This window comes from Panonychus citri, unplaced genomic scaffold (assembly GCF_014898815.1).
Source record: "Panonychus citri isolate SS breed McGregor unplaced genomic scaffold, ASM1489881v1 Contig00033, whole genome shotgun sequence".
Taxonomy (NCBI): domain Eukaryota; kingdom Metazoa; phylum Arthropoda; class Arachnida; order Trombidiformes; family Tetranychidae; genus Panonychus; species Panonychus citri.
The window spans coordinates 643613-671180 of NW_026515438.1; the positions used below are offsets into that span (position 1 = coordinate 643613).

General features: G+C 28.4%; 1 protein-coding gene and 2 long non-coding RNA genes across 4 annotated transcripts; 2 read left to right on the forward strand and 1 right to left on the reverse strand.

Annotated features, from left to right (window-relative positions):
* On the reverse strand, positions 1-27556 carry LOC128397524 (homeobox protein 2-like). Of its 2 annotated transcripts, none has more exons than XM_053358259.1 (7): positions 26760-27556; positions 3650-4339; positions 2477-2692; positions 1293-1346; positions 797-889; positions 454-597; positions 1-332 (listed from the first exon to the last, which is right to left on the reverse strand). In XM_053358259.1, exons 1-7 carry the CDS (start codon positions 26844-26846, stop codon positions 288-290), a joined length of 1329 nt encoding a protein of 442 aa, XP_053214234.1. In that variant the 5' UTR covers positions 26847-27556; the 3' UTR covers positions 1-287. The 2 variants fall into 2 exon arrangements, with proteins under 2 accessions (XP_053214234.1, XP_053214233.1); XM_053358258.1 differs by having other exon boundaries at positions 3650-4345.
* On the forward strand, positions 835-3656 carry LOC128397533 (uncharacterized). Its single transcript, XR_008326969.1, has 5 exons — positions 835-970; positions 1055-1348; positions 1921-2517; positions 2608-3141; positions 3414-3656. It is a non-coding gene; the product is annotated as an uncharacterized LOC128397533 (long non-coding RNA).
* On the forward strand, positions 4323-6326 carry LOC128397534 (uncharacterized). Its single transcript, XR_008326970.1, has 3 exons — positions 4323-4464; positions 4775-5100; positions 5203-6326. It is a non-coding gene; the product is annotated as an uncharacterized LOC128397534 (long non-coding RNA).
* Positions 27557-27568: the final 12 nt, after the last annotated feature.

Here is a 27568-nt window from a genome sequence, read left to right on the forward strand (position 1 = left end):
TTTTTGTTTCAACAATTTTTTTATTCTTTTCTCTTGTTTTGTTTTTCTTATTTAAATTACCAACGGATTTATGGATTTAATTTTTGGGTTTAACATAGAAATCAATTTAATCTTAACCGTTGGATTAAATTAAATTGTGGTTAGAGAGAGAGAGAGAAACAGTCTCACTCTTTTGTTGTGCCTTTTTAATTTGAACGATTCTCACATTTTCATTGGCGAGACAGTTAAGTGAATCTCTTAAAATAAGGTAACAAAGTAACACTTTGACTCATGTTAATAGTTGATGATTAATATGGTGCGAATCTGTTATAAGCTCCTCGGAATAAACTTGCCTGGATTAGGATTAAGACGAGACAAAAACAGAAAACAATTAATAACAACAATTAAGGTGAGTAAATAAATTAAATCTTTTTTTCTCTCTTTTTCCTCTGATTGATATTCTATTCTACTCACCGGAATTGGATATCTCTCAGGCCCATGAGGAGAAAAGCCTATAAATGGATCTTGATAAACCGTCTTAATACATTGTAATTTACTACTTTTTATTACAGGTAAACAATTTTTCTTGCTGTTATTTCTCGCTCTTGCATTATTAACCTGAATATTGGATAAAAGATTAATCTTATTTGGTATTTTGTTCTTTTAGAGAAGGAAAGATGAAAGTGAGAGAGAGAGAGAGAGAGAGAGAGAGAGAGAGAGAGAGAGAGAGAGAGAGAGATTGAAACGAAAAGTGGATGAATATATGGAAAGGAAGAAACGAAAAGAAATGGAGATGAACTTATTCCAATGAATTTACCTCGATCTTTCTTCCCTCTACTATGGAACCATTGAGCTGATCTTGAGCTCTTTCCGCATCCATGGAATCAGCGAAAGTTACAAATCCAAATCCCTGTGAAAAATTGAACCAAAAGGAATCAGTTTTTATTACAATTTGATTGATACGTGATTAAGGAGATGATTTCAAAGGAAGGTGAGAAAATTTTCTCGTAACAATTTGATTATTCTCTTTACTAATCATTTTATTACTTTATTTATTTATTATTTATCCAAACAGGAATGATAATTATGATGATAAAACCTGAGATTGATTAATTTTAATACTATTTATTAATGGAGAGAAATTTGATCATTGTTTATGGACCCAGTTCAATTGAATTACTTTGTATAAGAATAATTGAATTTCCTCTCTCTCTCTCACTCAATTTTTCTTCCCACTCAACTATCGTGTCTCTCAAATCTATCGCCCTGATTACCCATGTTGATGATAATTGAATAATTGATTTGCTACTTACCTTTGATCCACGTTCGTTAAAGATAATCTCAACATCAATTATCTGTCCAAATTGCTGTAAGTATAGAGTGAAAATATTGTTGATTAAGATTTGTGATAACATTACGTTGTATGTATGTGTGTGTGTGTAGGTTTACATTGAACTGTTTTTGATCAAATCATCACAATCATGAAATTGAGATGATGCTAATGATTAAGGAAAGATAAGGTAAGATGATCATGATGATTACAAGGTAAATAACAAACAATACCCAACAAGATTATGATTTAATACATGGAGATAAAAGGATTTTATTTAAGCTCTCAGTTAATTCAACTAATCAAAGTGAATAAAAAATCCCATGAATTAAACAATAATCTAGAAATAGGAAAACAACAAATAACAATACCTATTAATATAATTTAGTGAATTATTATTTGTTGGAACAATGAAAATTAAGTGTTGGTTTTGTTTAACAATTTCCATTGTAAATTGAATTGATCTAATTCAGTTTCAATCATGATGATCAAGAAAAATGTTCCATACATTTAAAATACTAAAGTAGAGTCAATATATTTACCAATATTGATAACAAACGAACATTTCTTAACTCATTTATTCTGTTCTCTTTTCATCTTATTCTTTTCAGATATTCTCTGTTTCCTGATGATCATAATGTTCCTCATCAACCTTATCATCATGTTGATGTTTCTATTCATCGTAAATAAAGTTACCAGCAGTTAACCAGAAGACAAGGAAAAGAAGGAGAAAAAAAAAAATGTTGGATCAAGATGGAAATTGACAATAAACGGAGGAGATGAAGAAAAACAAATTTGTGTCTTCATGAAAACAATCAAAGAAAAGAGTATGGAAAGTGAAACAAAGAGGAAAAAGAAGGAAAATATTATGACAAAGTAATACGATGAATTCTGGAAATAGACGAAGACAGATCACAATAATCGCTTGTCAAAGTTATATCTTCACGTTAATAATTTAAAAGCCATCAACTCAACATCACAGAGATTCTTTCAGGTTTTCAATCTCTCTTTCTCTCTCTTATTATTTTGGACTAATGTTTACATGGATAATTTATCATGATTGTAACCCAATTTGAATGGAGAGAATGTCAATTAGATTATCAAAAGGACATCGAGGGAAAGATGAAGGAGATCAACAAAGGTTGAAGAGATAAACAAAATACTTACACCAAAAAGTTGCCTTAAATCAGGATCACGAAATCTAAAGGGTATATTACTGACATGCAATCTTTTCGGTTGATTGATGCCACTAGAAGTGAGACCACAATTGATTGGTATAATTCCACAATTGGTTTCAGAATCATTTCGTTCGAATCCACCTCCATTCTCTCCCGGACAACCTCCTCTTCTCATCAAATCTTCATCAACATCAAGATCAGTTTGCTAAATCATAATCAAGAGTAATTCCGCCATTCCAAAGGTGTTTGAATTAGTTTTTCCCCGGCCAATGATTGTTTATTGTTTACCAGTAAAAGTCAATGGAAAAAGCAAAGTATAAGAAACAAAGTTAAAGGAAATACCCAAAATCATCAAGATCAAATTAAATGATTCAAGAGAATTGAATGACAAGGAGGATTCACAGGGTATGAGGAAGCAGATAGAAGGAGAAAAGTAAAGGAAATTGTAAAAAAATACACCGAGGAAAAAAAAGAAACTAGTTACAATGGAGAGATGGTGATGATAATGGAAGAAGATGGAATAAGATGAAAAAAGAAAGGAAAAAGATATAAACACAAATAACAACGAGAAGGAGCAACAACATGGAAAGAAAATCTTGAGATTCATAAATGAAATTCACATAATAGTTGAACTACGGATAAATCAACAGTAATGTAATTCTCTTTACTTTTTTTTTGTTCTCTTCTTATCATCTTGTTCATTTTATTTATTTCATTTCATTACTCTATCATCATCATTATCATCTCCATCTTCCGTCATCACTCCTTCAGATTCTATTACTAATAATTCTCATTCTTTCATGTTGCAAAAAAAGTTTTTCTCTTCATATTATTTCTTATTATTGGTATTTTCTTATTGTGTTATTTAGTTTTTTTTTCTCTGTCATTATTATTATTTTCTTGTGTTTTTATTTGTTTACTTTTAGTTATTTCATTGAAAGTTGGAAATTTGAAGTTCAATCGGTGGAGATGCTGAGAAGAAAATCTTAACAATTTATACTGATTCAAGAGAGAGAGATGAAAGAAAAACAATCCTCAGGTATTGAGAGAAATTATATTTGGTGGTTTTCATTTTCATGATGACTTTCGATGTATCATAACTCATTGGAATTGGAACTTTCAACTATTCGAGAGCGAAATCCCAACAAAAAGGTCAACTTACCGTTTGTTGTTCAACTGCATTCGATTTCCTAATAATTGGTGAACTAAGGCCATTAACGAAGCTTTGATCAGTTGAGTTGATTTTATTATCATTGTTATTATGTTGATTATTATCTTCATCGTTACAACTATTGTGATTATCGTTAATGTGATTATTAATTGTTGATGGTGATGTAATTTTTGTTACTGTAACTGGCAATGTTGTAGGTGATAATGTTATTGGTGAAGATGATGAGGATGAAGGTGATGATAATAATTTAGTTGATATATTTTTGGCACGGTTGATAATAGTGTTATTATTATTGTGATTACTATTATTATTGTTAACATTATTGGGATGATGATGATGGTGATGTAGATTATGATTAATTTGATGGTGATGATGATTGGACAGACTGGTGATCATTGAAGGTGAGTGGTGATTATTGTAAGACAATGAGGTTAAAATTGAACTACCAGGTCCAAGTTTATCTGTTAATCCATCTGAATGGATTAAAAGTCCACCATTGGTAATATCATTACCATTAATCCTATAAGATAAACCATTAAATGTAACATGATTTGACTCCCCACCCACCGATGGGGTGGTGGGCTCACAAAGGAAACCTCCATTTGATTGTGTGGATTGACTTAATGATGAGCCAAATTGTGGATATGGTGAGCAAACACTTGTCATTGGATTAACTAATTGCTGAGGCTAATAATAAGCAGATAATAAAAACAAGGATAATTGAATTAGTTTAACCACCATACCAATTAAAAACAACTCACACCAATTCAATGGTAACAATACAAATCCAACTTAATCCGTTAAAGGTAAATTATTATCATTTTTTATTAATCATTATAAACCACTAATTGTTGATCAATTACTCTTAATGAATTGTGATCAAGTTTCAGTAATTATTATACACTAAGTAAGTAACAATTATGGTTGATTGTGAAACCAATTTACTTGCTATATTTATAAATAGAAATGTTTATCCTCACAATTATCATTACAATGATTAAACCTTATTGTTAATCCAATGGTAACAATTGTTATTATAATTTTCTATTATTATTATTATATGAGAAACTAATGATAATCTTTTGCTTTTGTTTTCTACTATTAATTTTTACATAGAAAGATACAAATGGAAAGTAAAAGTTTACAAGGAAAAGGTGGAAACATTATCAATAACAATGCCCCATGAAGATGAAAGCAGATTGAAGTGGGAAGTTGACAAAGAATTAGGAAATTGTGATGAATCCGAATGGAGAACATAAGAAAATGATTATTGTGAATTGAGATAATATTCATTTCACAATGAATTGGGTATCAATAATATGGAAGAATAAGAAGATGATAAAGAATAAGAGAAAATCAACTTGACTGAATCATTCTTAAGATAATCATCTGAGCATATTTGGAATTCTCGTCTTTTTATATATATAATATAAGAATATAATGTAAGAATATTTTCTCATCTTCTTTTCTTTTTCTAACCGTTTTCTCTTGACTCTGTCCTTTTTTCCACCTCCCACCTCATCCTTTTCTTCATCTTCTTTCAGTGTGGGTAACCAGATAACTGATGTTTAATGGATAGAGTGAAAAATAATGGGAAAAAATGGAAACCATGGATTTCATGTTCATCCTGTCCATTGAATACTGAACAAGAGATTAATTTGAATTTCAAATAGATTGTAAAAGGAAACCAAAAGGAGGAGATAAAGATGTGTGTATGTTTAAACCATGGCAACGAGAATGATGATCACCATGATAAAGATGAAGATAAAGAGATGATAAAAAGGAGAAAGGAACAAGAGTTAACACTAAACTGAATCTTTTTGCTTACATTAGATGAAGAGGAAAAAAGCATAAGTAAAAATTATGATTTTTTCTTCACATGAAGTTTATTTGTTATCAATATAATACCAACAACAATCAACCCGCTAATTCAATTCAATTGTGATTGTCTGATCAATTTCAAACTCTCCATCAAACTTTTGATTGTTTCTTTATCGTATCCAATACCAACGATTGTGATGGTTATAAGATGATCAGGAAAAAGCAAAATAATACTCAGAGAAATCAACTTACAATCAACAATTGGAATTGTTGTCGAAATGATGAAAGGAAAAAGATGAAAATAATTATCTTGTTACAACAATGAATTACTTTGTTAAATTGTTGAAATTTTTCATGACAATGATAAAGTAACATGGTTATCGTTGAAAAATTACATTCCTGTTGAAAATCAGTAATGATCATGATCAACAAATCTTATTATCGTTACATTAATGATTGTAATTGCTTTTTTTCATAAACTGTATTAATATATTACCAAGAGGATATGAAAAAAAAGTAAATTGCAATCATGAACCATGAAGATGATGATTTGTAAAAAAATAACAGATTAAGTTGCAACTGAATTTATCTGAACATGATTAAGATAAATATTTACCCTGTTTCAACTGAATCAAGTAATCAAAGTGGTCAATTGATTGATAATATTCAATGTTTATATTTGTATTAATTTTGTTTTATTTGCCAATATTACTAATCACTAGTAAGTTGATTAATTATCAATCAAGTGAAAAACCCACTTAAACTAAATGTAATTAAATAATTTAAAACGTTCATGTTGATCTATGTCAATCATTGGTAAATAAATACCACTGAAATGATTAACTATATGTAAGGTAAATTAATCAATTGTTGATTGAGAAGTTTGAGTTAAATTAAGTAAACAAAATGATTTAGTTTCCTTATATCTTTTGATTGAACAATTAAAAGAAAATGAATCAAACCTTTGATCAGATTGACTTTTTCAGTTGCCTGTTGATTAGTTGGTTGGTTTAATGTGAATCAACAAACTGGATTAACTAAATTTGGTTGATTGCTTTATATAAAATTGTCACTTTTACTATCATCAGTATTGATTGTCCAATTTAACAGTAACAATCACTTTTAATTACAATCAATCAGCTCAGTCAATTGTTAATATATTAGTTAATACAGTTATCATTTAATGATGGAAACTGTTTCCAATTAACTTTAATCATGATGGATTTAATTTCTCAATTGCTCTGAGTTTTATACCACCCAAATTTACAATTAACCTGAAAGGTGTGATGACAATTAATTCTGATGATGATAATAAGCTGATTGTTTGTTTATCATTATCACGATATTATTAAAATTTTATCCAATGATTATGGTTGTGAATTAATTTCCATCATGATAACAATTATAATTTAGATTATTATGAGAATGATAAATATTAATATAATTTGATATTCAACAATTATCATGATAATTTCTAAGATTCTGATCACTTTTTTTTCATGTAATTTATTTATTTTCATCAAGAAATCGAATAATGAATTGGAATATTTTTTTTCTATTTCGAAATTGTTTTTCTTTTCGAAAAGAAAAAAAAACTTAATAAACTTTTTTTATATTTACATCGAGTTTCAAAATGGTTCAACTAATTCATGAGATAATTCAAATTATCATGTTTATCATTTTCCTTTTTCTTGTTTATCTGAACCAATTGTCAACATTATTCATCATCAATTGTTATCATGATAATGAGAGAGAGAGAGAGAGAGAGAAGGTTAGAAGAGATAAAAGTAACATATTAGATTCTAGGAAAAGTTCTGGTTGAGAAATGGAAGGGAAAATGTTATCGAATATTTTATAACATGATAATCAGTTGAACATTTTTCGCTTATTATTTTGATGAAAATTCTCATTCATTATTGTAAAGATATTGAATAAGAATGAAGGTTGATAACAATAATCGCAAGTGAGATTCATGGTGAGAAAAGTGTATCAGGTAAAATGGGTGAAAATATTGAGATAAAAGGTGAGAAATGATGAAGATAATTTCCTTCTTCCGGGTAACATTGAGATTCTGCTCATGAATAAAACTCTGAATCGGCCATTTCCGAATTCATATCATCATCATGGTGTATTTTTTTCTCTCTCGCTCTATCTATCTCCTATTCTGCATAAATTGTGATTCTCAATTTCATCTTTTTTTTCTCTCACTCATGTGGTTGTTTCATGAGAGATACTCAGGTAATCATCATGATAAATATCGATAAGTATTCATATGGAAAATAAGATTTTGAAATAATGTATATTGAATCATTTGGAGGATTCTCTTGGCGAATGATAGAAAAAAATATATTTTCGATCTATTTTTTCCTCTCTCTAATCTCATTGAAAACTTTTCTTGAATATTTTTCCATGAATTTCTCATGAATTTTCAATAGAAGTGAGAGAAAAAATAATAATAAAAAACAAGAAAAGAAAACAAAACATTTTCTTCATCAAATTATCATAAACATTGATCCGTAGGTGTATTTATATCATCAGAATCAAATTAATACTCCAACAATTGGCTTATTATCATGAGTTTACATAATCAACATGGTAGCTGATTGTTCAGAATTGTTGATTAAAAATTCATTTGTTTTTTTTTGCTTCTTCACTACAACTAAATTGATTTTTGCTTATTCTCAACAATTTAAAGTTATCACAATGTAGATACAAAATTTAGTATAATGATTAAACTGATTAGTTAATGGAGAATAAATTAACTTGTCAGAATTAAATTTGATTGTCATCACAATATAATGACAACTGTCAGTTTCATTGAGCAAAAATGTTCACCAGTATAAAATTAATTAAACTTTTTGATTCGATTACAATTTATATTAACTGTATTGTCAACAGCATAATAATGTTGAGGAAAAAAAGTTCATCCTGATCATGATCACAATTGACCAACAGCAGCGTAAATGAATTAACAATTAACATTAAGTATTAATTTATAACAAAAAAAAATGAGTGTTGATTGTGATGATCAACAGAGACACTTAGATGATAATTGATTTAATTCTGGTCATTTGTTATGTGTGAATATAAATTAATTGTTTGAATTTGTGATTACGATTATAATCAAGGTGTAAACAAATGGAAATGACCTGAGTGATAATTACGTTACCATCAATATTAAATTACTGACCCATTGTTGAAAGTCAAAGGCATTGATATTATTTGTTGAATGATTATCATCATCATCATCCTTTGATTGTAGTGAGTAAATATGATTAAGAAGACAAATGATGATCATTATCATCATTGAGATGAAATTTCTTGTAAATGATGAACAAGATGCTCCATATATTATCATCATCATCATCATTATCATCATCTGAAGATGATAGTTACTCTGTTCTGGTAAAATGATCAAGTAGTTTATTCAGTTGATCATCAGGAACGTTAAATACTCTTAGAGTTATAATCAAATTTACTTAAACTAATCAATGAATCTTTGAATTTATATATCATCATCCTTTTCATTTCTGTATTGAAGATGCAAAAATTGATTGTTAATTGAATGAAAACTGGTTGATTAAATCAAAATTTGTCCATTTATCAGTTTCTTTCATCTTGACATAATTTTTTTTTCATTCATCATTTTGGTGGTCACGTTGGTCAACATATAACAATGATAACAATCAACATGATCATGGTCAATAATGAGTTCCCATGTGGATAACTTTGTCTACTCTTTGATATATCAAATTATTTGACCGCTTTCATTGTGAACAATTGAAATTAAGTTCATCTGATTATAAACATTTGAGTTTCTTTTTCAATCTAATCAAACATGATAACAACGTTAACCTTTTGGTTAAAATATAAACAATCAAGTTGGAAAATAAAAAGTTTCAATCTATTGAAATGATCAGTAGAAAATTTGAAACTGATCAATATCAAGTTGTTACAATTTTAAAGTTTAATTGTCATAATCAAATTGGTAGTAAACAGTTTCAAACAATTACCGGTTACTGGATCACAATGAGAGCAACCAGATAATCAAATTTAAATTGTTCCAAGTGAGTTAATATAAAACAGAGACAATTTGATCAATTGAAAAAAGAGACACTTACAATAATAATTATCACGAAGAGTAAAAAGCAAAAAAAGTTCATTGTTGAAACTTCATGATGATGATGAAAACCACATGCAGAGAGAAAGAGAGATAAACAAGTTCAGAAGAAATTAAAATCATGGCGAAAACGAGAGAGAGAGAGAGAGAGAGAGAGAGAGAGAGAGAGAGAGAGAGAAAGTAAAAAAAGTTCTTAAATATATTGAATAGAAGAGAAATGAATAAAGAATATGAGAGAGAGAAAATTTTCATCTTTTCTCACTCATATTGTTGATCGTAACACTAGATCTTCATGAGCAGGTCATGGACATTGAATTGAAATGCTGATTCTGAGTTAGAAGGAGGAGAAAATATTTTTTTCAACCAAAGCAAAAGAATCAAGTTAATACAATTTCAGAGTTTTTTTTACCTCCCAGTCAACAGGGAGTTAACTGTATTTAGATTGACGGGTAACATTGTATTTCCTCTTTATCCTGGTTCACCTCCTCCTCTCTGCATCCACCGCCCCACCTCCTATCGTTATTTTCATCTTCTTGAGCTTGAATATCAGATTGATGTTATTGTGATGTTGTTGTTGTAAATAATGACACTGATTATATGTAATGTTAAGTTCAGAGCCGGTTGATTCCTCGGCAATAGTTACATGAATTTCAACGAGAATTAAATTGCTGCAAGAGGAACAAAGTTGAATTTTCTCTCTCTCTCTCTCTCTCTCTCTCTCTCTCTCTCTCTGCAATTCATCTCCCTCATCATCATACTCTTGCTTTTACTTCACTAAACATAACTTATCATCATTTTCTTTAAACTTTACATTCAGATGAAATTTGTTTTCCAAATCTGATCAACATGATGGAAAAGAAAATTTTTTTCTCTTCCCTGAAATGATTGAAAACTTTTCATTGTATTTTTCGCGTTGAAATCAAAATTGACGAAATGGATAAGATAGATTATATTTTATCTGCTCGGTGTCTATCATGATGATAAAAATTGTGATAAATCAATGACGTGTTAAATGTTTACATTAACTTGATCAATGAAGTTAATTCAGCTTCCTGAAAACCATTTAATCAATAAATTTACAAACATTATCAAAAGGAATCCGTTTTCAAAAGTATCATGTTGATTTTCAGGGAATGAACTTGCATTTACATTTCAAAACCTACATGAAATAATCATTGATTACCTGATGAAATTAGTATTTTTTTCAGTAAGAATAGGAAATTATCACTTTTGTAAGGAAAAAAAAAAGTTTTTTTCCTCCAAAAAACCCAAATTTCAACGTGATTAGAATTATGAGAAATCATGATAATAATCATGAGCCATCATCGTTTATTTGATGGCAGAATTTAGTTGACTAACTTAATTATCACTCGTTTTAATGATAATTGTCATCATTTATTAATTATAAGCAACAAAATAAAACAACAATTGTCAATAATAATGGTTAACAGTTAATCATTTTGATAATATCATGATAACATTAAGATGTTATTAATATTTCAACCCATGAACTTGAATATATATTTATCTTAATAGTGATAACATGAAACAGAAACTTAATCATAATTAGATTAGTTCATTACAATTTAGCCAAGTAGCAATTGTGTTCATTGATTAATATCAACACAATATCTTTCACAGTTATCACATGGTGATAATCAATATCTCTGGAAACAGATAGAAATCAATAAACAACAATAAACCGAATCAGTTGATCAATTCAATGTGAACTTAAATTGAAATCAAATCAAGTTTGATACTGTAAATTATATAAATTGCGATGATGATTCGATAACAAAAAAAAACGTCAATTGATTTGCCACACAATTAACTGTTAATTTACTCAATTCCAAACCACCATAATGAACAAACTGCTGACCCTGTGACCCTTTAAATTGAAGAGTGATAAAGGTAAATGATAGAAAAGTTGAATTTTAAAAGGAATTGAGTGTTGGAAGTTTCTTTTCAAATTCCAAGTTCCGATTTTATCGTAACTCTTTTATCAGAATTTTTTCTCTCTCTCTCTCTCAGTTCGAATAAAATAAGAAAAAATCTTCCATCATTTTCAGTTACCCTGATGTAAGAAGATTCCCCTTTTTATTTACACATTTTCATCTTCATCATCATTATCTTCCTCTTCTTCTCCTTTTGATACTGATGATGATGTTCTAACTCATTTTCTCTCGATAATATTATCACAATTTTTTTTAGAATGAAAAAAAAAGGTTAAGGTAAAAGGATGGAAGATGAAAGTTTTAGTCTTCTCTCTCCTTTTTATTTCTATCTATTAGTGAGTACTTTTGACAGAAAGAGAAAAGATGAATAGATGAACTGAATGGTCAAGATGATTTGACAAAGATTTTGTTCTAAATTGTCGAGTGCAAGAAAGAGTGAGAGAGTGAGAGAGAGAAAAAAAATATCATCAACATTTTATTCTTTTCGTTAAATGAGAATTCCTTTCAGATGATTAAGATGATAAGGGATGAAGATGATGATTAAGTTGAAGAGTCTATTTGATTTGGTTCACACATTCATGGAATCATGATAAAGATCAAAGATAAAATAAATTAAATATCACAATAAGAGAGAGAGAGAAAGAGAGAGAGAGTGAGAGATTTACTGATGATGACGATGATTAAGATGATAGGGTAACCGAAGATGATGCGAAAGAAAGATGAGGATAAAATTTTCTTCGAATTTTATTTTCTCTATTTCTCGACTTAGAATTTAGTTTTTTTATCCTCACCACTCATCTTTTTCATCATCGTCATCTTCTTGTCATTTCATCTTCCTCTCAAAACTGTTCTCCACTTAATCTTTGCATCATCTTCATCTTATATCATGACGATGAATCGGAATGAGATAAAATTGGATTGAATTCTAAGCTTACCTGCTTAACTATTATTATCTGTTATTAGTTGAAAATCATTTATCATTCCACCTGAAAGGTAATAACATCAATTGATGACCATTATAATCAGATGCATGTTAAGATTCATTAAATTTTCAGGGTCTTTCTTGTTTTCGGTTAACCATTTTAGTTACATAATATTAACATGATGATGTTCAGTGTAAACATAATAATAAACCATTATCAATATTATTATTATAAATACTCAGGTGATAACCAGAATTTTGGTTTTTTCATTAGACAATAATTTACCTGAATGAATCTTAACCATAATCTAAGAAAATTATTATTAGTTTCAAGAACTTGATTATCAGATAACATGTGAATTGTTTATCATCATGGAAACATTTCCGATTTCATGATGAGCTAATTTAATTATGACTTTTTCATTCATGTTCACTTTGATCATCATGAAAATGATCATCTTTAATCATCTTAAATCATCTTGATTATGATGATTGAGTAAACATTTTCAATGGTTTAACTTGATAACTGATCAAAGCTAATCAAGTAAGACACATTCTCATCTGATTAATCATGAATGAATACAAGAACTTTTCTCTCTCTCTCTCTCTCCTCTCTCTATCCAAACACCTTTCATGATGAAATCACCAGAATAACATGATTAACCTAATTTCATTCATTTGATAATCACCAAACCTTAACTGTTAATATTTAACCCTCTATATTTAAGGTTAAAAAGGTTATTGATTATAATTAAGTCACCAAATCAAATTGCATCAATTTCATATTTATCATAATCATAATATATTAATAACTTTTTTCCTCTCTCTCTCTCTCTCCACAACTTCAGAGTTTGATTAATGTAAGAATCGTTAATTGTCATGATGAAAAATAATTCAACCAAATTTGGATAACAGAAATGATAAAAAAATTCTGCACGAAAATATAATCAGCACATATTACGAATCAGTCTATCACCTTGGTTACTCCAATTAAAGACAATTAACAATTGGAATTCAATTAAGATTACTAAGAATAGCAGAAAAAGAGAACAGTAAAAAAGTATATTCTATCGATTCTGATTAGAACTCTTTGTTTTTCTTACTCTTCGAAACCCAAAGAATTGTATTAATTACGATAAAAAAAACTATCACTCGATCTTTTGATTGCTCAAGGATCATCACCGAAACTACTGAACAGATTCTTGACAATCTTAACAAGTATCATGAAGATGAACAAGTAACACTTTCTGTTGAAAATACTTTAATTTCAATTTGAAATCTAATCATGGATTAAATTTGGAAAACAAGTAAAGATTAAGATTGGAAATCAACTCGAGGAGTGAAAATGTCCTTTGAGTGGATCGGTGACCGAGAATAAGTTAAATCTGATTGGATTGAGATGATGAACTTTTCCCGATTCTGAAAATTTCCAGTTAATCAGGTGAATCTGATAGCTAAGAGGCTTAGCATTTAACAAGAATCAGTAACTGAATTAATATAAAACTTTTCCAACTCAATTTATCCAAAAAAAAGATGATCAAGTAAACTTTTAATATTTTTTTCTTATTCATTTCAACTGATCAAATAGTAGCATCTTCATCAGTTGATAACAATTCAATTCAATTTAATGTTTCAAACGTGAGGTGAATCTGAATCACTTGGAATATGTTAAATTGTAACTAATCAATGAAACACAATTAATAATCAACTCCAGGGTTTATTTATTGTTGGTGATCATGTTCCGTATTTAATAAGCTTCTTAATTTTGTTTCACTTTTTGTCTTTCCATTTCTTGATTGTTACCTTGTTTGTTTGAATCTGGAGTTAATTTTGTATTCACAATTAACTTTGATTTACTTATTACAATCAAATTTAATCTACTTACAATCATTAGACCAGAGTTACTTTATAATTTTAGCTTGAAAGTTAATTGTTGTTAGTTGTTGTCTTTACTTTGACTAAAATAATGATTGTAAAGTTAATTGAAACAATCAATTTATGAGCTATTAATAAATTGTTGATCTAATTAGAAGATAATTGGAAAAAAAATTGATGGTTAATTGTTGAGGATATTAAAAACTCTTGGAGATGATAATTTTACAATTAAGATTGAAACTCTAAATACAGATTGTAGACTGTTGATAGAATTGAATTGAATTAGATTATGAGTATAACTTAATCCCTACTGAACTTTTTATCATGAAATTGATGAAAAGATTTTGGGAATTGAAATCAAGCTCATCATCATGATAGATAATGTATTCATATGAAGATGGCGATATGATGATAAGAGCTTAGGATAAAAAGCTTAACAGGGAGAAAGAAAATCATTAAAATAATATCAAGATGAAAATCTTAATCATATGTAAATGTCTTGGAATATCATGATAACTCAGAGATCCATGGAGATAGAATCCCGAAAATGGAAACAAAAGAATTTGGAAAATTAAAATTCTAAAACAGAGTAATAAAAATTCATGAAGAAAAATTTTCTCACCAAATTCACCATTTAATCAGTATAATTGTCACTTTTCAGGGTGAAAATCTGAACAGAGAAAAGTTCATCTAAACTACAGATTGTTATCTCTTTCTATATATTCCTATTCATTGTTATTCCTCCATGTTATCATGTTATATTTCATGGCGATTAAACTAGATTTAGGCTTGAATAAATGTCTCAGAACTTTTTTCACCTTCCCTGTAGAAGAAAGTTATCAAAAAAAAATATTATCACCATGAAAATGGTGATTATCTTGACTGAGATTTTGCTTTGATTTTGGTTGACTAAATGCTTAGAAAATGATTCATGTTGATTGTGATAATCAACACGATGATTCAGTTAATCACTTTGACTGGTATTATTATTATCTAATAACAATATTTAACGATAAAAAGATGAAGATAAGTATGTTCAATGTAACATGTTCTTGACTCGATGATTGTTATCTCTCTCATTTTATTCAAGAGATGATAAAGTTCTGGTAAATATATTTTCACCCTGAAACAATTGCATCATGTTATTATTAGTGATAAATAGAAGATGACAAATCATCAATAATGTTCAATAAACAATTGAACCAATTCAATAATAATATTGAAAGTGTATCAGGAATTTGTGAGTCCAACAATTTACATGTAACATGTAAATTATATCGGTGATATATTTCATTTTATGATAGAAAATTCTTGTCATTTGATTGAAATAACATGTTCTTGTAAAAGTAATAATCATTTGTTATGATATTTATATTATTTTCATTTCCATCGCTCCAAGATCAACATGTTCAGATCTGGAAAATTGTTGAATCAATTGTTGAGTAATTGTAATTAAATTGTCAGAATTTACATCATGGAGATGATTTTATTTTATTCCCTAGATGAAAATTATATTTCTTCCGTTTAACTTTACTATTTATCGCATGTAAACACCATAAGTTCATTGATTAAGAACTCAATATATGTTATTTGTTAGGAGATAATTAAGAATATCAAAGTCAAAGTTAATTCAGAAAACAAAACATTCCAAAACTTCATAAAGTTCTGAAAAGTTCAGGGAGATTCTGAGGATTCTGATAACCAGGTAACAGATGATATTCAACTTTAACATCGATAAATTTTGAAAAATTCTCATCATGTTCATCTAACCCGATTTTCTCTCTATTCTGTAACATCATTAATACTACAGATTTTTAGGTTAACTGATTGTTATCGTAATACATGTATAATATACGAAATTCAGTGAAATGATTGATGAAAAGTTGAGATAAAATGTTTCTCTTTCTTCACCATGGGTATTTGAATTGCTCCCAATGAAAGATAATGAATCAGATCTTTCTGAGTTTCTCCCTGTAAGTCAAGAGGATGAACAGGGAGAATATTATAATTTTGTTAACTTGAAAAAGTGAATTATGTCAAAATTGATAACCTGTAACTTTGAATGATCCATTAAACTTTTCATTTGATTAACTATCATCAACTGATCAACAAGTTAATTTAGTTTAATTATTTTCAATAATGTATTAGATACAATCTTCTCATTCACCCTGAAAGTTTTAATATCATTGGAATGTATTTCCATCGACATGAGAGTAGAAAAAGTTAAATATAAATACTAATAATGATGAAGATATTAAGATATTATCATGATGAAGTTTCTCCACTGAGCTTTCAGTTATGTATTAATATTCTGAACTTTGAATATGTTAGTGGAAGAGAAAAAATTTCATGATGAAATTATTTAAAATGTTTATTTTGCTCATCAAATGATGATGATAATTTGAAATGAACTGTCAAAATTTATCGTATACAATTCAGTCTGAATTAAATTAACACTCATGTTGGATATTCAATGTTTGTCTTGCTGCATGACCCTAATTCATCACATGTGTAACTATTAATGGTGAATGTGAACCTTTAATTACAACTGAAATTAATCACCCAGATCATCAGGATATTATATGAAATCAGATTAGATCATGATAATGATAAATAATCTGAGAACATTTTTTCACAATGAATTCAACTATTTCCTAAAGGTATTGCTAGAACCCAAATGAAAATATCTTTCAATCCCGATAACTATCTAGGGTCTTAAATGGATGTCAATTCATCATGAAATACATCATGACTAAGATGGAGGTGAAAATGCTCATTGTGTCAACATACTCACAAAAAATGACCTTGTTTTTCATCCTTATCAGGGTAATATTGACAGATTTGGAACTTTTTTGTCTTCTTTTTTCCTTATCTCTCGTTATTAGTTTTGCTTGGAAGGTGAAAGTAGATATCGGATAATATTTGAAGATGCATACAATGCTAAGTCAAAAAGTTCCGAGTGTTCTAAAGCAATTTAATACATCGCATTCCAAATACAACTTTTTTCTTTCATGATTACAAGATTATTTGTAAGATAAGAGATCAGTAGATTTTCACATTTGATTAAAATTGGCTTTAATTATCAATATTTCTCTATACTAATTAGTATTAATAGTTAAGAAAAAGATGACTCTAGATAAAGTTGAGTTCTGGATCACGGGTTTTAGGATCACGGGTTTCTGGATCAAATTTTTTCAGATATTTTTGACAAAAAAATCAAAATTTTATAACAATGGTATAAAAGAAGATTATCTCATTCGATACGGTGATCTCCATGAAACATCACATTATTTTACAAACCACCATTTTCATAATCAGTAATTTTACTACTAATATTCCGTATGGATTGAAAAAGTTAAATCTCAACCCTCGTCGGTGGTACATTCAATTGTTTTGTGTGGAAAATGTTCAATCTCGACCCTCAGTGATGGTAACATTTACACTTTTGGCCCGAAAAGTTTCGAACAAAACGATACTGCGAGTGCAAGATTCGTTGAAAGAATCGAAACACTATAAATAGAGATGTTCAAGTGAATAAAAATTCATTTGTTATTTGAACTTTGAAGATTAACCATCAAAAGAGGCTGTTTAATACGGAGAATACATGAAATCTTTAATGGTCCAATCATCTTAAAAATTTCTAAAAATAGAAAATGCAATAGATTTCAAGTTTTTTTCCATACTTTCAGACGTTTTATGTATCAATCCGGTTCTATGAGCCAAAAGATTGATCTAGTAATGGCTGCCATGGAGAAAGTTCCTAAGAATGTTCCTTCATTACGTTTGAATACCCAGGGAGAGCCAATAATTATAAAGAAACGATTGTCGGATCTGATAGCAGTAAAATCGCTAATTATGAATAGCTAGCAAAAGCTATTTTTGATTAAACTATTCTCCTTTTTTAATTTTCGTGCCAAAAAAATCAGAATAATCTATTGTAGAACTCTCAACTTTATCCAGAGCCATCTTTTGTTTAACTACTCATATTCTTATTATTATACTCTAGATTGTGAAGATCATTTTGCTAATTTCCTCAATGCCAACCCTTTGCAGTTCAATTATAGAAAGTTGTATGGTTGAATAAAAAAAACTCGCATATTTCCAACAAAGTATTCGACGGGACTGGAGTTGGTTGTGAAAACTACTGGAATAGACATTTCATCTTCAATGCTTTATCATTTTCTCAAAGAGCGATATCTCGAGTTATAAATAGTAAGTAAAAACATTTTGACAATGTGTGTCCTTCATTAACAAACTGAAATTTCCCAAAGACTATTTCAATCATTGTGACTAATGATTTTTTTTTGTTCAGCCGAAGTATCTAATTGGTATACCAAATTATCTTGCTCATTGTTATCTCATTCCTGTTTTTATATCTCTTTTCACAACGCGGTTTCTCGTTATAGAACTTTTCAAAGGTTTTGTTATTTAACCAATGGCCATCGAAATGGGAGATATCGTATATTGGAAATCATTCTTTCCGTAATCAGTTTGGAAATTTAAGCTGAGAATCTAATTTTATTTTTATACTACAAATGAATTGGAAACAACCATAGTAGAAAAACTAATCAATTAATCATTGAAGATTTTATCGTTAGCGATTTAAATCCAATCCTCTTGGTGAATGTTAGATTATTGTATCTCCTCTTTTGATTGTATTGATTTTTGCGAAATTGTTTCATCGTTTTGGCTCTGAAACTAAGTCAACAATTAATGGCTGAAATTCAGATTTATTATATAAATTAATTAGTTAACTGATTTTAACGATAGAAAAACAATTAATAATTTAGAATTACACACGAATTGAAACAAGTTAAAACTTTTCCTAAGCAATGCTGATTGAATGAGCTCTCAATTGAGATACACTTTAAATTTGTTTTGATTCTACATAAAAAAAATAAAAACAATTTAGGATGCAATTGCAATTAACTGGATTGATGATTATTCGTGAAAGTAAATAGAAAACTTTTCATTCCATTAACTCAATTAAACTTGATTGCAATCAAATGATTATTATTCAACTGGAATCAATAATAAGAATCAAATTGAACATCAGATTTGCTTGAGAAAAAAAGTCGCAAATTAGAATCATAAGTTAAGATTAAGATGAAAAGATGATAATGATTATAAGGTATTCAGAATACTGAATGGAAGATGATGAAATTCGCCGAGACTTCTCATGGGAAATTAGCCTAATTCCAAGTTGGTCAAGAAAAGAAATCTAATAAATGATGAGACAGAAAAAAATAAGAAAATTTGTCGTTTAATATAAAACCATAATCACGATTTCCTCGGTGATTTTGACCATAACAAATACTGAATCAACAATAAACGATTCGTAGCACCAAGAGAAGTGATCATATCCATTCCAATACAGTAAATAATCAAGCAACGTATAAGTTTCATTAGAAATTGAAAGATCTATTTCATTTGAATGAAATGCTATAAAAAAATTCATACAAAATATAACATGACATTAAATTATAATCAAAAGTCAACTGTAATCATGTCTTGATTAAAGTTAATCATCTCGATTGAGAGTAAAAACTTTTGACTTTTCAATAATCTGATTTCAATTGAAGTTCAAGAGATGGAAATACAATCCATATGATTTAATAATATTTCTCAATTTCAATTTGCATTATGATGATAATGATGATCATCATCATGATGATCATGTTGATGAAAAGTTATATTTATAATAAAAAATAGGAAACGATGACGAAAACAGGAAGACAAGTTAACAACTTTACTACCTTAAAGTTAGTCAGTTAATGATAATCATTATGAAAGTATAATAATAATAGATCAATATTAAGCCAACATTGTGTTCAGAATATTTCATGAATCGATGAGTTGGTTTGGTGAGTTGAACTTTTTTCTGTCAATATACTAGCTAAGGTGATCATCACCACCATCTCTTCATGAGGATGAAAAAATTGATGAGAAATTAAACTAATCATCATTATTGTTATGACGATGTTTAGTTCATTGCAATTTACTAATTCCTTGTTCCCTTTCACTAACCATCAAAGTTTAATAATAAGTATATTTAATTAAAATCATCTTTTGGCTTTTTTGATTAGCTTTTTACCCTTTCATGGTGATGAAAGTTTCTGGCTTATGATCTTAAAGGGTTTCAATGAACTTTTCCCTCCCATTTACCTCAGTCCTCTTATTGTGGTGAGTATTATCATGGTGGATATTTATCATCATCATCATCATCATGTAGTGTTATTAGTCAACATCATCTACACTTGACATAATTTCATCTTCCGTATATTTAATATCTTAATCACTTCATCAGTTGCTCCTTCTTTTATAATTTTTTTCTTCTTCCTATTCAACAATTAATACGATAAAAAGCTTGATTATCATGATAATTATAATAACAATCAGAGGTTCTTTCTGTTCATTAAATCATTTTAATCACTTCAATAAATCAATTAATTCATCCGCTAATTACAATATTGTTTGCCTAACATTTTATCATTCAAATGAGATTAACTTTTGATAATATACAGTTAACTAGTATGGAGAGTTATCGAAACCCAAATGTGACCTCCGTCAAATCCAAGTGAACAAGCTCATTGAATCGGTGGGTAATTATTAAAAAATCTTCGAAAGCTTGGAATGCCCTTATCTGAGATAGAAATTGACCTTGATAAAAGTATGGAGGTCAACTTATATGAGGTTCAGATTCTCATCAATATCAACGGACACACACTTGAGCACCAATCTGAATATGAATGATTTGATTTTTAGAACTCATTAATAAGGTCAATGGTATTCTAATTAATTCCTTTGACTGATGGATTTCAAATTTTGGGTTGACAATTAGCAGTTTGATCCTAAATGATATTTTTGCTGTATACACATACTAGTATATGAATGTTGATTAATTGTTATCGAAAGTGGAAATTTACTTAAAATTTAGGTAAATGAATTAAGTTTAACCCGAAACGATGAAAAATGAATCGAATCAGGTCTCTGAACATCCCATGAATATCATGTTGAGTAAATGAATATTATCAGTAACTATTAGCATTAAGAATTCTAGATTCGTTCATATAACATTGGGAACATTAATATTAATATATGATTATTATTATGTTCGGTTTGCTTGGAGTAACTTAAGATTCATCAACTCTTCATGGAGATGATAAGCAAGATGATAACCCAGTTAATGGACTATCTATGTCATTATGATTACATTTATCATGTAGATGACAGGTAAATGTTAATTTCAGATGATCATGAAAAACGAGCAAATTTTCATAAACTTCATGATGATTTAGATTCTAAATTGCATTTGAAAAAGATTTCAAAATTTACAAATTGCAATTCTGATTAAATGAATTATTTAAAAAAACGATTGATTTTTATTAAACATCATTATCAATGTAATTTAATTACAAATTTGGGATACTAATCATTATAAATGAATAATGAGTTTTAACTTAGCTGAATTTTTTGTTATTATTATGATTTGATTAGCTGTTGATAGTTAATGTTGATTGTTGATTGTTTACCAAAATGGTTAACTAAGTAAAATCTTACCTGTCAAACTTATTCACGATTAATTATTGATCAAAATTGACGATTTTGCAAGAAAATTTTGTTCAACTTTTTTTCCTCCAAGTTGATCATTTTTGTTTTCGCTAAACTCATCATGCTCTCTGAATTCTGATGATGAAACTTTTGTTGTGATAACTTTTCTGAGCCTGATATTTATATACATTATATTTGAAATTCCTCATGGGATCATGATGATAATGATGATGGAAGAGAAAGGACAAAAAGTTCTATGAATATTTTTTTCTTCTTATACTTTGATTGACTATCTGACAACATCCAAGAGGAAAATGTGATGATAATAGTATTTTAAGACTTATCAGATTGGGAATTAGACAAAAAAAGATGAGAAATGGTGATAATCTGAATAGATTAATGTTCAATGGATAAAGAAACTCAGATTAATTCAGTTAATTAGCTGAGTTATATAAAGAAAACTATTGAAATTAAAGTAAATTTTTATTTCTCAATTGAATTCAATCAAAATTTACTCTTTTTAAATTAATTTCTATTGAGATATATATATCATGCTGTTCATTGAATTACTCATGAAACTTATCATGACTGACAACGTGATCCTGATAATATATTTTATTGATTGAGTGAGAAAACTTTTTGCTGATTTTGTTAATCAAATGAATTTGAAGACAATAATGATAACCATTTAAACTGTTGGAAAGAAAATTTTGTTTCTTCTCATTTTTATTGTTTGAATTTCAATTGAATTTAAATCTACCCTGAGGCCATTGAATAACCACTTATCCTAAATGGCAAAACTGAAAATTGAATAAGGTTGAAATTTTTTAGAATCAAATTATCACTCAATTGGTGAAAAGGTTAAATCAATTGATTCGGAAGAGGTTAAGTGATGAAATTAAATCTAAACAAGTTGACAAGCTGAATTGCTATTGATTATAATAACAATAACTTGACGATAATCAGTAAACATGAATGGTCAAGATGTGAGGATGCTGTTTAATGGTCAAATCATTTGTAATCAAGCTGAAGCAAAGTTCAAATAATGAATGAAACTTGAAAATTGAACAATCGTCAAGTTGTAAAGATGATGAAAAAAAAGACTCATGAAATTCAGGGTAAACTGAAACGTGACTTAAATAACATGAATGGTAAATAACATTGACCCTGTATTTCAATTATCATTCAATTGTTAACATTATCATAATCATTGTGAAAACGATAACAATTTAAATTGTTTGTAAAAATTTTCCATTCATTTAAAGATAAACAAAACTCTTGACCATTATCAAAGTTCATTGAGAAAAGTATAACAATCAATTGATATTCAATGATAACAATCAGACAAAAAAGTTATCCAATAAGTTATTATAATAGTTAACAAATTGTTCAATAATAATAATAATTTATTCAACTTTTTGTTTACAATATTGTTTTCATCAGTATCATCATGATGATGTAATAATATTGATCATTATTTTTGAATTAAGAAAGTTGAAAACTGATTTGAATTCAATTGAATCGGATGAATAATTTTCACTCCCAGTGAGTAAATTGAGCAGATTCATTAATATGAATGATTTGAGATGCTCTTAATTCAACAAATCAATTAAACTAAACATGCAAATAACGTTTTAATTAATTAAAACTAATGAAATGTGAAGTGTATTAGTGCTGGTTAATTAACAAACAATTATGACAATGTAATTAATTGTATAACCAATTTAAAGTTAAATAGACTGAATTTAACTGGGAAAATAAAAAATAAATATTTTCTTTCACTTCCTCACAATTTTCATCATCGTTTTACAAAAATAAAAAGTTAATTAACTTTAATTTAGTTTAAATTGTTTTATTATTATTATTATTTTTCTACCATCAAGTTATCCTTCAAGGTAATTGTGAACAATTTAATATGATGATGATGCTAATGATTAGATGGAGATAATTTACTCAAAGAGTGATAAGTAAATGTTTCATTATCTTAATCTCCTGTGATGTTGATACATTTTCAAATCTCTCAAGATTAAGATAAAGTAACAAACAATTACCTGTATAAATGATATTAATCTCAGGTAAGTAACTATCACACATAGTTGATGATGAAACAATCCTTCAGTTGATAAGTTTAATTATTCACAGGGAATTATTATCATTCCTATTAGTTGCTCTGTCTAAATACTGTTATTCATTGTTATCATTTTCTCATTCCCCATGAGGCTGAACAATTTATCCGATATTCAGATTGATTTATCAGCGAGATTTAATCAGTAACCTTATTTAAAATGTAACAGAAATAGATACATTGAAATTCATTCATCATCATGCTAATTGTAATGATGAATCTGATATTCAAAGGTTAGTATTTTAATCTGAATGCTACAAACAATTAAACTGTTGATGCCAAAGGTAAATATTGGATTACAATTTGATCATGTTGATCAACTTTTCTTACACAATTGATTTGATTGGGAATTTTTTTTCCATCTCTTTGAATTTTTCACCCTTAATCTAAATTCATCTCTCTCTCTCTCTCTCTCTCTCTCTCTCTCTCTCTCTCTCTCTCTCTCTCTCTATCATGAATCTTCACCATGAAATTCATTCACTTGAGGCAAAATCATCAATTCAACAGATGAAGATAAACTGATTCTCCCATTGAACTACCAACAAGTACGAATTGAATATCGATCTGAAAAGGTTCGTTAATAATGCAAATAAGAATTAATTTGATCATGGAATCGATTTTTAATTATCATCTTAACTATTATCTTCTATCTTCTTAATTCATTCAGTTTACACTCTGTTCAATGCTCTTTCAGGGTTGGTGATATCTTCCATCGGTAATTCACAAATAACAACAACAACAACGTGAAAATTTTACATCAATAATTATCTTCATTATAATCAACTATTAATAAATTAACATGATAATATTAATCATTTACATTGACACGTTTCAAAAGTTTATTGTTATCATCTTATTAATGTATTTTTAATGCTTCATGTTATTTTTTTTGCTTCACCCTGTTGCTTCATTGAGCCAGAGTAAGATTCTGGGTGAACTGAACAAAGACAACAATCAGTTGACAATTAAGGTGATCAGTTGATAATAATAACGAGAAATGGCTTCAAGTTTCTCAATGATAATAATAAATAAAACCAACTACACATTAAGAATCTTATTCATGGTAAATTCAACGAGAAAATTATTCATAATATCGATTGTTACCATTTTTTTCTCATTCTCTCTCACTCTTTATTTCTTTCTAATCTAAAGGCCTGAATAGTAACTGAATTTCCAAATGGAAATTTAGAGATTTTTTTCTCCACCATGGTTACATTGAGTATCTCAAATACTTTGATACTTCTCATTTCTACCTGAGTATTATCATTGCCTTGGGGTCAGGTTGAAATGTTAATAAATGGTAATGAAAGTTAATACAATCGTTTTCCTGTGAAAGATTTTCCATCTTACAATCAAGTTAATCATCGGAAGGCAAATACAGTAAAACAATCGTCACTGTATCAACACCACCAAAAAAGTTCCGTTTGGTTTCATTCTGTTGTAATATATTTCCTATTATTTGTCCCCTGTAACTATTATCATGAAACCGAATCAGTTGATTCCTGGTTTTTTTTCTGGTATCAAACTGATTGGTTGATAATAATTGACTCTTCAAACTATAAGAACTTGTTTTGGTTTTGAAAACATTAACATCAATTCACTTGAGAATCATTGGTTACAATGAGGAAAAGAAAAAAAAATTATTTCTTCTTCTTTCGAACTGAATTTGTTCAAAATTCTGTTCGAAACTTTTTTTTCTCAATGGTTTCCCTGTTTTCTTTTTCTTTATCGACTTTTTCCCTTCCCATGTATTATCATGAATCATTTTCTTTCACAACAAGTTCCTGTTGAAATCTATTCACTCAAAGTTTTCCATGTGTCGATTAAAAGTTTATATTAGAATTTTTTTTCTCTTCTTGTTTTCCTTTTTCTCATAAAAATTGAAACCTTATTCATGGTGTTGTTCAGTTTTCACCATTGAATCAGATAGAATGTTGTACTTTTTTTTTCAATAATTTACATGAATTGTTTATCATCTAAGAATCAACATCATCTCTTGACTTAGATAATGTTATCTTAAGAGTCATGAGTACAATGAACAATTTCAACACATACTCAGGGTTTCAATGAATAGACTCATGAGTTAAATGACTTCGATGTTTTTTTCTCTCTCTCATCAGCTTTTCATATGTTCACAAATCACGAAGTTTTTTTTTCTTCTGTTGTACAAACAACAATTCGAGTATCATGTTAGAACAGTTCTTTTTTTTTATTTCTATATAAATCATGATGGAAAATTAGAACTGGTCAGTTTGATAAATTCGATGGAATTGGTCATTCATCTGTTTAATCTCTTCTTTTGAGGATGGATTAAGATTCTTTGGATATGATTTATAGCTTTTCTCTTCTTTTTTCTTCTTCATGGGGAAAGATTAATTCCCTACCTGTCGAATTGATGTAAATTCAGAGCTCATTCAATGATTGAATTCGATATAACTACGACTTCTAATCTGATGATAATCGAAATAAAGAATTGGATTAATAAAGTTTCGAAATTTTCTCTTTTCAGATAATCATTTGATTCGACAGAATGTATTCCGAATTGATCAGTTTTATAACTGATGTAAGTTGATTTCTATTTCTAATTTAAAAAGATTGATTTTGAAAACTGATTTAATTGTAATTCTGATTTTAGTTTGGTTTCTTTGCGCTTCTTATTTTGAATCATTTTTCGGATTAGGTTGAATGTTAATTGTTCACCAAATGTAATTGATTGAGAATTAATTTCTTACCTGAGGATTGGGTAGGAAACTAAACACATCGATTGGTGTTGGAAGTGGATGACGAGCTGGAAGATCAGTAATCACATAATGATACATGATGACGATGGTTAGACAATCCGAGAAATTAATTTGATAACAATTAGAAAATAATTAAGTCACAATTTGAGAGTTTAAAGTTAACCAACAATGAGAAATAAAATAAGAACGATGATTAAGTTGTTTGTTAACTTGGAAACTATTTAATGATGATGATGATGATTTTGTGATGTCGATAATCAACTGAGTCGAGAAATGTTCAGTTCTGAATTCGAGGTTTAATCAAAGGTCCAATGCGCAAGGTAACACAAAAGGAATACGTTGATTCTGATCAACTATTTCTCGCGCAAGACTTTTAATTCAACAGTTAATTTTATTAAATTAATTATTTGACTGAAGAAAATAACTTTTGATCAGCTAATTAGGTTTACCTATTGGTTGATTGTTAACAATTGGTAAGAATATAAAAAGTAATCATTGATTTATTGGTTGAATAGGAGAAGAAGCTTTTTTTGTTTATTTCCTTTTCCTTTTAAACATTTCGACATTTTCTTTCTCGATCAATTGTGATTCGATTAGTTGATCAAATCTGAAGTGACTTATTTTAATTAGATAATCACAATTAACATAAAGGCTCTCATTAGTTGATCCACTTGTATACAGTTTTGGTTAAGATGTTGATCATTTAATTTGATTGATTGTTGATCTTTTGGTTAAATTTTCAAAGAGCTAATTGTTTACTGGAATCATCTTAATAACACAATTAAATTTAATTCCGTGAT

Excerpts from the sequence above, each read along its gene's own strand:
- LOC128397524 (XM_053358258.1), bottom strand. The coding sequence starts at position 26,846 with ATGTATCATTATGTGATTACTGATCTTCCAGCTCGTCATCCACTTCCA. Across the intron at positions 598-796 it reads TAGAGGGAAGAAAGATCGAG|GTTAATAATGCAAGAGCGAG; the intron begins GTAAATTCATTG and ends TCCAATATTCAG. Across the intron at positions 333-453 it reads CTGAGAGATATCCAATTCCG|GCAAGTTTATTCCGAGGAGC; the intron begins GTGAGTAGAATA and ends ATCCTAATCCAG.